The sequence below is a fragment of the Phyllobates terribilis genome, unplaced genomic scaffold (assembly GCF_046119375.1).
Source record: "Phyllobates terribilis strain yellow unplaced genomic scaffold, ASM4611937v1 Scaffold_4__5_contigs__length_816908805, whole genome shotgun sequence".
Taxonomy (NCBI): domain Eukaryota; kingdom Metazoa; phylum Chordata; class Amphibia; order Anura; family Dendrobatidae; genus Phyllobates; species Phyllobates terribilis.
In genome coordinates, this window is record NW_027362764.1 from 583325081 (window position 1) to 583339111 (window position 14031).

At 43.0% G+C, this 14031-nt stretch overlaps 1 protein-coding gene across 4 annotated transcripts in view; it reads left to right on the top strand.

Annotated features, from left to right (window-relative positions):
- The window catches only part of CABLES1 (Cdk5 and Abl enzyme substrate 1), a 106669-nt gene that overhangs the window by 18367 nt on the left and 74271 nt on the right, over positions 1-14031 (top strand). The window contains exon 1 of one of the 4 annotated variants that reach the window (XM_073679160.1): positions 5698-6493. The exons of 1 other annotated variant lie outside the window; for it this stretch is intronic. In XM_073679160.1, the coding sequence (XP_073535261.1) occupies positions 5847-6493 (647 nt within the window). In that variant the 5' untranslated portion in view covers positions 5698-5846. Of the gene's footprint in view, positions 1-5697; positions 6494-14031 lie in introns of those variants that run through there. 2 more of the 4 variants (XM_073679158.1, XM_073679157.1) reach the window with 2 other exon arrangements.

A 14031-nucleotide genomic window follows, 5' to 3' on the forward strand; every position in this document is an offset into this window, starting at 1 on the left:
TTGCGGAAGCGCAGCGGAACTCCCGCCATTGACTTGCATTGAAACGCATAGAAACCGCGACTGTACATTTTTACAAGCGGCTTCTATGCGTCTCTATGTGCGGATGGTACCCAGTTCTGGAGGAGAGGAGACTCTCATCCAGACCTGGGTACCATTGTACCTGTAAAAAAAGAATAAAATAACAAATAAAGTTTATACTCACCTTTCCGAAGGCTTTTCTCTGAACGCTGGCATCGCTTGAGGACCTGCGGTGACGTCACAGTCATGTGACCGCAGGCCCTTCACCGCTCTGTCTCGCGATATGCCGGCAGCCGGGAACCAGACAGGAACGAGCGCTGCTGCACACACCGGGGCCTTGGGGGTAAGTATAGCTTTATTTGTTTTAATTTTTACGGTTCACACTGTATAAATCCATGCCGTTTGCATGGATTTATATAGTGTGACCTAGTTGTCAAGCACTTTCCAAGTGATGCTATCGCCTGGAAAGCGCTTGTCAATCTGCATGCGGAAACGCATGTGGATCCGCATGTATTCTGCAGGAAAAACGCATGCACAATCTGCATGCGTTTTTTCTGCCAGGGAGATGCAGAAATGCTGCAGAAATTTTCTGCTTCATTTCTGCATCATGGGCACATAGCCTTATAACCATTCTGCTAACAAATAATTTGGGTACTTTATGCTCTGAAAAAAATGTCAGGATTAGCTACAGATTAGTGTTTTTGTACTGTGGAGATCATCTATATCTGCGTCTGTATGCCAAACTTCGGCAAAAAAAATCAAAGCTCTAGCTGGAAACGTCTGACACGAATTATGTTCAAAATCAACAACTGTTTTCCTATTGCAAATCCTGACTATGTGAATGTACCCTAAAGCGAGGTTCCCACAGATTTGGAGGAGTTTTTTTTTAATGGATCCTTCCAAAACTGCTTCAAAATTGTTTGGTAAACTCTACCGGTTAATTTATTTTTTTAATTCAGATTTTTTTTTATTGAAAAAGGAAATACCACAAACATTTTCCATTGAAATATAGTTGTACCATTTTACACTACAGAATAAAAAGAAAGGGTTTAGGATGTAATTTCACATTGCATCATTAATAAGGACCCAATCCCTCCCCTAAAGTAAACATTAATAAACCAGAGAAAATTTCTCTTTGTCTCAAATATGTATAGGAGTTCATTTTTCAGGGCATCTTAATTGCCTATTAATTTCTATGCGAAATCCACTTTGAAGTTCATATGAGTAATATTTCCCCTGAAGTGGTTTTGAAAAGGCCTGATGGAGAAAAAAAATGTGCATGTGCATGTCACTTCTTTGAAGCTCATCCTGCTGAAATTGGCTTCAAACTAGGTAATTTAAAACCAAAAGGGTGCAAAACCCTTCAAAACTAAAACTCCCCCCAAAAATAGAAACACTTTCTAAAGTGTTTTCCAGTTGAAAAATTCTGTAATTTCTGAAAGCTTCAAAACGCTCTGTGTGAACATAGCCTAGGCAACAAGAAGGTTGTGGGGTTCTCCTAGGGCTGTGTACCATACTCGCCAAAGGCAATCCGCATTGAAGCACATACAAAGGGCAGTCCTATATGGAAACTGTATGAAATTGGGCTACTAATGTGACCTGATGCTTTAGAGGAAATCTGAGAAAATAGAAACATTTTTTTATCTGCTTTTGCCATCTACTTTATAATATACCGTACTCTGTGGCCAAAAGTATGTGAACAGTTGTCCATCATACATATTGGCTTGGACATATCATTGAAAACTAAATATGAAGTTGTAATCCTTTTTGAGGCTATAACATCATCTACTGTTCTGAGAGAGATTTTTAGAATAACTTGTACCAGTAGTGTCAGGGTCTATTGGCCACTGTGGTATACAAAATGTTTGTTAAACAATCACTTGATTTCTTGGTAGAACAGCTGTTTCACTGCAAAAACTGTCCGGCTGATTGTAACACCCACACAATTCTATGATGAAACGGCTGCAAAATCAAGCATTTGCTTGTTATACAATCGCAGAAATGCAGTGTCTAATGGCTGTACTTGTTTTCGCCACTGACCCTGCCTCTATGTTTGGCCTTATCCTCAATGATGTTTTTCCATAAAGATTGCATGCTTCTTTGTTTGATTGTATGCACCTGTACAGTGTCCATTTTAGGACATGATCAGATATGAAAATAAAACATCAGAATGATGTCAGTTTGAGGCTAAATACCCTGTCTGACAAGTGATTCTGACAAGTGACTCTGACAACTGTAATAATAATAAAAAAATATTCACTGTTCGCTGATGGGACTTGAACCCAAAACTCTACATCTAGAAGCCAGTTCACTAACCACTGAACTATAAACTCAGTTGAGAAAAGCTAAGCGTTCTATTTGGTTATATGATTTTCAGTGCAAACCTTGTCTGAAACTGATTGGGACTTTCAGAAATACCTCCCCCAAGCCAAATTCAAATGATGTTTGATTTTGATGTGTGAGTGATGTGTGACTTTCTTCAAACATCAGAATCACAATGACTTTGTCACCCTGAGTATTTTCATGGTTGATCTCATAAGACAAGAAAAGCTCCCAGCCAGTATCTCTTCACCGGATAGCTCAATTGTAAGGTATCAGCCTCTGAAACTACAATGTCTGGGTTCAAATCTCATTGGGAATGTTAATTTTTTATTATTATTACAGTTGTAAAAGTTACTTGGACACTGTACACTTGCTTACAATGCTTGTGACCTGAATTTTAAAGTTATAAGCAGGCAATTTGCAATGTTTTTCTGTTACTTTTTCTGTAACCTTTTATGAAACAGCTGCTGCAGCTGCAACCCAGAACGGTACTTGGAACCATTTTTGGACTTTACTAGCCCAGGTTCAAAATAGTTGCCTGAACATAACCTAAGACCACGGCCCCACTATCAGTATTTGGTCAGTATTGGGTCAGTATTTTTTCCTAGGAGTGGGAACCAAAATAAGGTGAGGAACAATCAGAGAAAAGGTATAATAGAAACAAGTCACCAATTCTGCATTTATCACCCTCTCCTGGTTTTGGCTCCCACTCCTGAGAAAAAATACTGACCAAATACGCAATCAGAGCATAAATGGCACAGGGCTTCCTTAGCAGCACTGCCACTTTGTGCTCGGTCAGATCTTTTATTTGTTCAAAGGCATATTAAGATATGACATTGGTGTTATAAAGGGAACCTTTATAAAGGTTATCTTATTGTGTGCATGACTGTGTGGAGGACATGAATTATTTCTATGATGGCAAGATTACAGCTTCTGTGGCTGGTATTTTGCTGGATAAGGAACTTGCCCAGAAGAACTGAAAGAGGACTCCCGAATATGTTAAAATAATTCATGTTTACAGTAAAATGCCTTGACAGCCACCCACACAGTATGCTGCACCCACAACTCCCCACACACAGTTTGATTACCCTAGTGGCTCCCATACATAGTATGGTGTCCCTACCATCGTTCCACAGAATATCCCCCCACAATATGAGGCCCTTAGTGTCCATTGCATACAGTGTGATAGTTCTACAGCTACCCCACAGTACATTTCCCTGATGTCCCCCACAAAGTTTTACACCCCTAGTGCCCCCCCAACAGTATGATGCTCCTAGTGTCTCCTCCCAACAGTATGATGCTCCTAGTGTCCCCTACCAACAGTAATATGCTCCTAGTGTCCCCTCCCAACAGTATGATTCATCCACAGCTATCCACATTACTTCCACCACAATATGATGTCCCAACAGCTCCCTCATGTACAGTATATTATGTGCCCCATAGCTTGCCAACACACAGTATGATGCCCCTAATGTCCTCCACACACAAGATGATGCTCCACACAATCACCCACACATAGTATGATGCCCCACTTTCCTATGTCCCACACACAGTATGACGCATCCACGCAAGCATCCCATTTATCTACCTACATATCTGCTGCCAGTCACATGACCTAAGAACCTTGCAGGTCGTTCATTCTCAACTCTGGCTGAATGGTAGAGCAGGGATCTGTCGGCTCCCTGCTCCACCTTTTGTATTCATCTGTATTGGTGTCCTCTAGACACAGATACAGTTGAGGTTTGGACATACTCTCGACCTCCCAGTAGAGCTCCCCAAATTTGGGACTGTCCAGCTGGATCTGGGACAGCGGAGTTATTGATATATGGGGAAGGGGTACGGATATAATATACTTGTGGATGGCCACTCAGACACTGAAATATTTCTGAGGGGGTGGATGCTTGGTGTTAGACTTGCACATAGACGTGGATTCTTTATTGTGCCGGTCACACAGTCCTGTGTAGAGCAGTAGAGCATGATGCTTTTCAGCCAATCCCATACTATTAGATCAGGTGGGCTACGCAGTACATTCTCCACTAAATCATTAATGCCCCTTTCTCCCAAGCTTACAAGGCCAGATTGTCTCTGTCATTCTTCAGCACAGGTTTGGAGTAAATGTGTAACCAGGGCCACATCTGCAAATGCATGCAGTCCTATGATGTACTTGCATAGGATTCTTGGTGCCCCAGTTTGGGAGAACTTTCCAAATATATACTGGTATATAAAACTCGCTCCCAATAAAATGTAGTATTCTAATAATGTGTATTACGAGCTCAACAAGATGCAAACAGCAACATGAGGTCATAAAGCCCACAATTGATAAACATACTTAAATTAGTAAAAGAACCACACTACCATTATATATGGGGTAAAACTTATTTATTGGTCGGGTACCTTTGTCAATTTTAATCAAATAATCAATATAGTAAATCCATAAATAATCAAATACATTAAATATTAAAAATGCTCCAGACGTAAATAAATAATTTAATAAATAACTCATTAATAATTATCTCCATACGGATCCACCCAAGTATCTGGGTGACCCATCCTCTGACAAAGCACCCAAACCTAGCAGTATAAATACCAAAAACAAAATAACAGGGGTGGGAGGGCGGAGCTTCTTCAGCTCTTGAGGTAAAACTGACCCCTCCTGACAGGAGCCGTCACCTACAGGACACCTCCTGACAGGAGCAGTATCAATGGGATGTTAGGGGGGTCAATGCAGTCTCCAGGCTCATATAGGCATATGCCCCCACTCTCCCCCCTTTCAGAACCAATCAGCTGTTCTCCATTTACCGCTCAAAAAACCGGTTCAGGCCAGATTTGTACCACTTCTGACACTTCCAAGTAATATTGTCAGTTACCTCATAACCTGACTTGACCATGTAATACATTAGGGGCTTATTCCCTCATGATGTCCCCTTTTAAGGCAATGTGGCCATCTCATTCTGTGTACACCACTGCAGTATATCTCGGCGCTGAGTGAATCAAGAAATTATTTGAAGTTATCAACAAGTATTATTAATATTATTACTTTTTGGGCCCAACCTCATTGGTATTGTTTGTTATGTTCTAGCTCGGCGAATGTTACTGAATGTTTTATAGGGGTACAGTCTCTTTTATTAGTGGTCTTGTTTTACACATGGATGGCACAAATAAAGAAAAGGCACATGCTCAAACAGGGGAGGGAAGACTGCGAATGCAGATGTTTTTTTAATGTAGTACCTAAAATGCTCACTAGGGGGTGCAGTTGATCTGTAAAAAGCCACATTTGGCAGTAAATTGGGGAGATCCATCCCATTATTGCACACGTGCAGTAGACATAAACAGGGGAGGGGAAGAGAGGAAGCATGTCATCTGTGATCCCGCCCCAACACCCAGCAATAACAAGCAGTGCCTTGCTGCTACTGCTGCTGTGTGCGCTGTTCTCTGGCGTGCATGCTCGTGCTCTGCTGCTATGAAGCAATCCTGCAGCCTTCACTGATCTTTTAAAAATACCAACCATGGCCACTGCCACCAGCAGTAAAAGCAGTATCAATGGGATGTTAGGGGGGTCAATGCAGTCTCCAGGCTCATATAGTCTGGATCACATTAGAAGGCAACAGCGCATGGACCCTCGCAGGAGACAGGCTGCCCTCTCCTTCCTCACCAACATCTCACTGGATGGGCGACCCCTGCAGGCTAATGGTGCAACAAGGGAGGGCACTGCATGTGCAGTGAGCAAAATCCGACAGACTTTCCAGCCTGCAGAAAAAGGAGCCATGCATAATACATCTCTTAATACATTGCCTGCAAATAATCATCAACTCCTTACACATCACAGCAAGTCAGGAGTGACCTCACCATCAGGACCATTACCTTGTATGTTGGGTGGGAGGCAGGAGATGATGGAGCAGGGGAAGAAACACCACTTAAGTGAGTATGATGAGGAAGAGGAGGAGGAGGATGCTTTTACCAGCAATGCTCCAGTACCAGCATCTACAGGGACCCCTGTACCACTATCTTGTGCAGGGACCAGAGGCCGCCTGAACTCTCTTACCTCTGCCATCCTACCAGCTGCATTTTGCAGGACTTCTGCTGCTCCTATTTTCAGCTGCAGTGACCAAATGCAATGTGGAGGCGGAAGTGCCTTTGAAATCCAGAGATCACGGTAAGGAACGTTTTACAAATGTGTTTATTTATGTGCAGGACATTTGTCATAATATATTAAAGGGGTTGTCCACTTTCAGGAAAGTAGACCCCAAACTGTGTAAAATACCTAAAATAATAATGATAATTTTTATTTTTGTAGAGCCAACAAATTCCGCAGCACTTTACCTTTCAGAGATGGCAAACTCAGCAGGTACTCACCCTCCCTGGGTCCAGCAGTACTCACCCTCCCTGGGTCCAGCACCGCTGCTCTCATCTTGGTGTTTTGGTTGCAACGGTGACGTCATGTCACCAGCGCATGTCACTGCTCTAGCCAGTTGCTGATCTCTGTCCTCAGGCACATGCCATCCACCTCGACACAGCTGCTGAGTCCAGTCACTGACTCTAGCTTTGTTGTGCGTTGTTGACATGATGTCACCACTGCAGCCAAAAACACTGGGACTGGAGCAACAGCAGCGCTGGACCCGGGGAGAGTGAGTAACTGCTGAGTTTGTTATTTTAGGTATTTTACATTTTGTGGCCCAGTTTCCTAAAGGCAGTCAAGTCATTTGATGTTGCAACCTAAACACTATTTTGTTAGTAGATGTCTGACATTGCTCCTTTTCAAATTTGGCGGTGACAGGCGCCAATGCATGTACTTGCTGTGTCGCATCCAAAATCAGCAGGTTAGACATCGTGCACCTGTCCTGTGAACGTGTCCTATACTAACAACACGTGTGTACATGTGTGATGTCAGCGCCACTCAGGTCCGCATCAGCAATCACTTTAACATCTTATTCTGATGTTTACAGAGATACAAAAAATGATCCAATTCTTGATGTGGTCCCTGCCCGGCTTCCTCTCAGTGATACATTTTAAAGGCTGTGGGCGAGCTGGAGTGAGATGCGTCCAATTTATTAGAAGGCACATCTTACAACTGGTTTACGCCTCCATCAGGAATGTTACACCAGCCTGAAGTAACATTTCTGGCCCAAGGTATGCCACAACTTTTTAGGAATTTGTTGGACAAGCTTAGCCATGATCTGTCCAGTCCAAACTCCAGCCACTTTGGTGGAGTTGGCCAAAACTGCCATGAAAATTCCAAAAGTCCCGTATTTTTTTTTAGCAACTTCGGGACATTTGAAGGTGTTCTACACCCGAAAACTGTCAAACACCTTCATGAATCGAGCCCATTGTCTTCAGCCATTCTGTAAGATAGGACTGGTTTACAACACACCTTGAAGGGATTGTCTAGGATTAGAAAAACATGTCTGCATTCTTCCAAAACAGCACCATACTTGTCCAAAGGTGGTATTACAGTTAATCCTCATTCTTCTCAGTAGAGCTGATCTGCAACACCAGATTAACCTGTGGAAGGGTATATCCCTGTTTCCAGAATATTGCAGCAGGGTTTTTCTATTTCTGATCAATTCCTTTATAGAGAATCCATCATGTGTTTGGTGGGTTTCCTCCGGGTTCTCTGGTTTCCTCCCACATTCCAAAGACATACCGATAGGAAATCTAGATTGTGAGCCCCAATGGGGACAGTGGTGATAATGTCTGTAAAGCGCTGCAGAATGATGGTGCTATATAAGCAATGCATAATAATAAATAAAAAAATTGCCCCACCACTGATTGGCAGCTTTCTGTGTCCACTGCGCCTAGGCAGAAAGCTACCAATCAGTGGTGGAGGCGGAGTTATACAGAGCTCATGAATTTTGGGGACTACATGGCAGGAGGTTTACTAATCCTTAGCGATAATCTCCTGCTGATTAAAACAGTGATTTTATCAAAACTACAGCAGGCAGCCCAGTAAGTGACACATCACTGGAATCAGGGTCTCTTTTTCTACATTCTGTTGCTCGCAAATGGGGTAGCAAAAACCTAGTGACAGACAGGGCTGTGGAGTCGGAGTCTGTGTCCATTTTGGTGGAGTTGGCATCGGAGTCTGTATAAAATGGACCAACTCCTAAAATATATAATAAGTTTTTCAATGCAGTGTGTGGGGAATATTTTTTCATAAGAATTTTAGAAAGTTATGAAATATCCTATTAATGCCTGTCCTATTCCTGATCTAAGGGTCTAGATTTTTAGCTGAGATGAATCTGTGCTACAGTAAATTTATCACTAAGGCTATGTGCCCACGATGCAGAAATGCTCAGGATTTTTTCCTGAGCGTTTCTGCATCTCCCTGGCAGAAAAAACGCATGCGGATTGTACATGCGGATTGTACATGCGTTTTTCCTGCCAGGGACATGCAGGTATGAAGCGTTCTTCACATGCATTTCTGCATGCGCGTTGACAAGCGCTTTCCAAGCAATTTTAGCATCACTTGGAAAGTGCTTGTCAACTTGGCCACACTGTATAAATCCATGCAAACGGCATGGATTTATATAGTGTGACCGAAAGACTGGTAAAAAAATAAATCTATACTTACCTTCTGATGGCCCCCGCAGTCTTGCTTCGCTCCGTCCTGGCTTGCCGGCAGCTCGCGGTACACTGAAGGACCTGCCGTCACATGACTATGACATCAGCGCAGGTCCTTCAGTCCACCGCGAGTTGCAGGCAAGTGAAGACAAGGAGACCGGGGGCCATCAGAAGGTAAATATAATATTTATTTTTTTATTTTATTCTTTTTTTCACAGTTTCTATGGTACCCGGGTCCGAAGGAGAGTCTCCTCTCCTCTAGGCCTGGGTACCATCCGCACATTGAAACGCATGGATTCCGCATGTACAGATTCAGTGATGCGGAATCCAAGCGTTCTAATGCAAGTCAATGGCGGCGAAAACGCAGCGCTTCCGCAAAATAATTGGTAATGCGTTTTTTTGCCCAATGATAATCCGCAGCGGAAATTTCCGCAGCATGCGCACAGCACATGCGGATTATCATTGGGGGCAGACCTTCTACCATGCGTTTTGTAAGCGTTTCTGCAGCGTTTTTGCCGCTGCGGAAACGCTTAAAAAACGCATCGTGGACACACAGCCTTAAACATGAGCCATGTACGAAGGAGTTGGTGTCATGGAAATTGAGGAGTCGGAGGTTTGGCTTACCAACTCCACAGCCCTGAGTGACAGATTCCCTGTAATGCCAGTGCCTCAGGTCCTGTGAGAGCGGCCTTTCCCTAAAACGCCCCTTTGACAAGGCTATATTATAATTACCCGTTGTCAGATTACGACAGAGCATAGTTATGAGAAATGATGCTCCAGAATTGTTATTTCATTGGTAATAAAAGTGTGTACTAAAACAGGCAGGAATGGTGACAGGTCCCCTTTAAGCATTTATGGCAGTCTTCATGTTAGAAATAGTCAGATATATCTGGATTGATGAGATATTTTGCTACAAACCACTTCAGTGGCGGCCAGCAATACAAATCAAAGCTTGATGGTGCTGAAGGACAGCCATGGACATATAGAATCAGAGCATGAGTATACATCTACAGATTTATACACTGGACATTGACAATAAAAGTTAGAGAACAAGTGACAGCAGTGTGCCCTACAGGCTGACTATACCAGAGGACGCACATGCAGGATCTTGTGTGGACAAAATGCAGATGACCCTGGCGACTCTGTAGGAATGATTGTGCACCTTAGATCCACATCTGCAGATGTTACCACGTACGCTTATATATAATCTTGCATGATTATGCCATTTCTGACCTGGCATCCTTCATCTCTTATGGCCCTTGTCTCAAATTTTCCCATATTTTGGCTTGAAACAATAGTCATATGTGCTTAAGGAATGATTAGACTGATGTCATAAAACAGTAGATTTAGGTCACATCCCACATTATGCCTAACCATTCAACAGTCTGAAAGGGATTTTCCATTTTTTAATGTTATCTCTTGCCTTGTAGTACACCACTATTTTTGAACAGTAGATTTTAATTGTGGGCTGGAAGTTGTTACAGCCACGCTTTATTATGTTCTAATCCATTTGTCCACAAAAATATTGAATTTTTTTTTTTTATAATTATAACAGCCTACGGAGTTGATTTCAGCTTGAGTTACAATAGTAATGGCTTAGCCGCTTTATGAACCTCAGTCATAAAAACATAGACGCTTGTGCAACAGCTTCTTAGATGTTAACGGCACCCTTTATTTCTTTGGTCACCCTACCAAAGCCAACCCTGGTGGCATAACAATATTCTTAAAGTTTTCCTCACGGTACGTTCACTAATATTAAAGTAGCCATTGTTTCTTCTTTAAGTTAAGCTGAGGTCCAGTATGTGCACTCACTTCCCCCGTATTCAGTGTTTTTGGGAGTGATGGAAATTGTCAATGACAGACAACTATCTTAACTATCTCCATCATTCCCATAGACAATGAATGGATCAATGGTGAGTGCATTACCACCTCTCCATTCAAACTCCCCATAACAAGGACACAAGACCTCCGTCCTAGAGATCAATGAGGTCCCAGCAATTATACATCTATTATATGTTCTGTGGATGGTTAAGAAGTGTTTATGGTCTGATCCCTTTAACAATAATCATTTTTAATTCTATAGCGCTAACATACTCCACAGAATTTTACAATTCATAGGGTACAAACAATATCAGATATACGGTAACATTAAAATAGAAGAGATTAAATATTTGAGGTTGCATTGATGTATGAGGATACTATAACACAGAGGTATCAAGCTCAAGACCTGTGCGCCGAATTCAGCCCACCATGTCATTCTATACAGACTGCGAGGTCAGGACACACTTAACACTGCTCCGACTAGCTCTCCAAACGAGGAAAGTGGAGAGCCGGTCGGAGCAGTGTTTCAGTGTGCGCCGGAGCTCAAAATATAAGATGGCAGCCCCTGTGCTGGCACCACCTCCTCTACTAAGTACTAGCTGCATTCTATGTCGACACAGCCAGTGCTTAGCAGAAGGGGCAGAGCCGACACAAGAAGTTGATGCAATCTTCGAATCTGAGCAGATGCAGCCAGTGCTTAGCAGAGGATGGTGGGAGCCGGCAAAGGGAGCTGGTGCCATCTTTAAATCTGAGCAGATGCAGCCAGTGCTTAATAGAGGGGACAGCGCCAGCACAAGGAGCAGGGGCCATCTTTGAACCCAGTCAGCCTGTACAAACGGTGAACACAATTATCGCAGTCAGCCAGCACAAACATTGAACTCATTGATCGCAGTCAGCTTGCACAAATGGTGAACGCAGTTTTCAGAGTCAGCCAGCACAAACAGTGAGCGCAGTCGGCCAGCACTTTTGTGTGGTTCCATCTTTGAATCAGAGTAGATGCAGCCAGTATTTGGCATAGGAAGCAGTCCTAGGTCTAGCACAGCTCTCTTAGCCTTACTACCCTGGGACAGCTCTCTTAGCCTTACTACCCAGGGACAGCTCTGTTAGCCCTACTACCCATGGATGGCTCTGTCAGCCCTACTGCCCAGGGACTGCACTCTTAGTCCTACTGCCCAGGTACTGCGCCCTTAGCCCTACTGCCCAGGGACCGCGCTGTGAGCCCTACTGCCCAGGGACCGCGCTCTTAGCCCTACTGCCCAGGGACCGCGCTCTTAGCCCTACTGCCCAGGTACCGCGCTCTTAGCCCTACTGCCCAGGGACCGCGCTCTTAGCCCTACTGCCCAGGGACCGCGCTCTTAGCCCTACTGCCCAGGGACCGCGCTCTTAGCCCTACTGCCCAGGGACCGCGCTCTTAGCCCTACTGCCCAGGAACAGCGCTCTTAGCCCTACTCCCCATGAACAGCGCTCTTAGCCCTACTCCCCATGAACAGCGCTCTTAGCCCTACTGCCCAGAGACAGCTGTCTTATAGCCCCTGGCCAGTCTGTGCATTGCAGTCCTTGCTCGAACCATGTTGCACGGACATCTGCATAAGCCCTTACACTTACAAGTGGCCCTTTTTTGAAGTCAACCATAATGCTGATGTGGACCTTGGTGAAAATGAGTTTAACACCCCTGCTATAAGAGTATGGTTAGCAAATTTGACCCACAGTTCTTTAGGGCAAAGCAAGAGTCACCATTTAATTTATTTACTACATTTAGTTCCTTAGCTTATATCAATAAGAATACCGTATAACTGTATAGCATGTCACAAACATATCACTACTTCCATTTTGGCAGGCAGTGGAATAGTCTTATTAGCCAAGAAAAGGATATATTTCATAAATGTTGTTTATGTGTGGTAAAAACTTTGTGGTGTTCTTAAACCATAATGTTAGGTTTTACCTACCTTCAGCATTTTATGCTGCAGTTTTGTTATCTCATCAAATATTACTCTAAAGCCGTGTTCCCACTTAGCATAAATGCTGTGGTTTTTGTGCAGAAAATTTGCTGCGTTTATCAAGTCTAGCAAAGTGATGTAATTTAAAAACACTTTGGAACTGTGCATTGATGCTTTTTTTCCCTATAGGCTTTTATGGGGGAACCGAGGAAATGGATGTAAAAAAAATATATGCTTTTGGGTCTGTAATCCCAGCACTTCTTTACTAGAAATAACACTTAAAAATGTTGCTTCAAATCTGCCCCAAGAATGCATGAACAACACAACTGAAAAACAATCGGAGCAGATTGCTATTACATATTTTTATATAAACTGCTGCTGAAAAAATACAGTGGGGAAAAAAGTAGAAATACTGCTCATGGAAGCATAGCCTAAAAGTGACTTAAAAGTTCCTTAAAGGGAACCTGTAACATGAAAAAATGCTATTAACCTTCAGATATGGGGTTAATCTGTAGGTTAATAGCGTTCTGAACCTGCCCGGTGACTGCACTTAGAGTCCCACTGCTGGGAGGAAATGAACTTTATTTCTCCTGGCAGCGTTTGGGTTTCAGCCATGGGGGTGGCGCCGTTGCAGGTTCAGTCACTGCTCCATGTATAGAATGTAACCGCGGCCTCGGCGCTGATTGACAGCGAGCCCTAATGCTGATCCTGTTGTCAGTCAGTGCCGTGGGTTACAGCCGCTGGCAGGTTCAGAACACTATTAAGCTGAAGATTAACCCCATATCTGAAGGTTAATAGCATTTTTTTTCATGTTATGACATTTTCAGGACACATTGAGTGGTTTCAATGCCACAGTTTTCTCCATTGCAGTTCAGATTTCTTGAATGACCCATAGACTTGCATTGCGATTTTGATCCAACACTCTGATCAATATCGAACATGTCTCAGCGATAGCACTTGTATGTGAAAAATTGATGTGTGAATGCCCTCACACCTGCTTTACATCTGGAACAGTAGTATTGGTATGCAGTGTTTCATGGTTAATTCATGTAAAAAAATATTAAAGCGAATGCATATGGATTTACTAATTAAACCTAAGTAATGACATATATTTTTTTAAAGTCTGTTTTTATTTTATTTTTTTCATATTTTTGTGCACTAGTATAAAGGTCTGAGTTGCTGTTTTAAAATTTAGGAATCACATGGGAATTAGGAATGGTTCAACAACCAAATGGAGTGTAGGAAATCGTAGTCTGGAGAAAGTCATTGACTTCTATAGGAGAGGTTTCTCTAGGCATATTCCGTGATCTGTGCAGAGGTCATTTTGCGGGGAAGGAGAGGAAGTGATCTGTGTCCATCACTTATTGTGACTAGT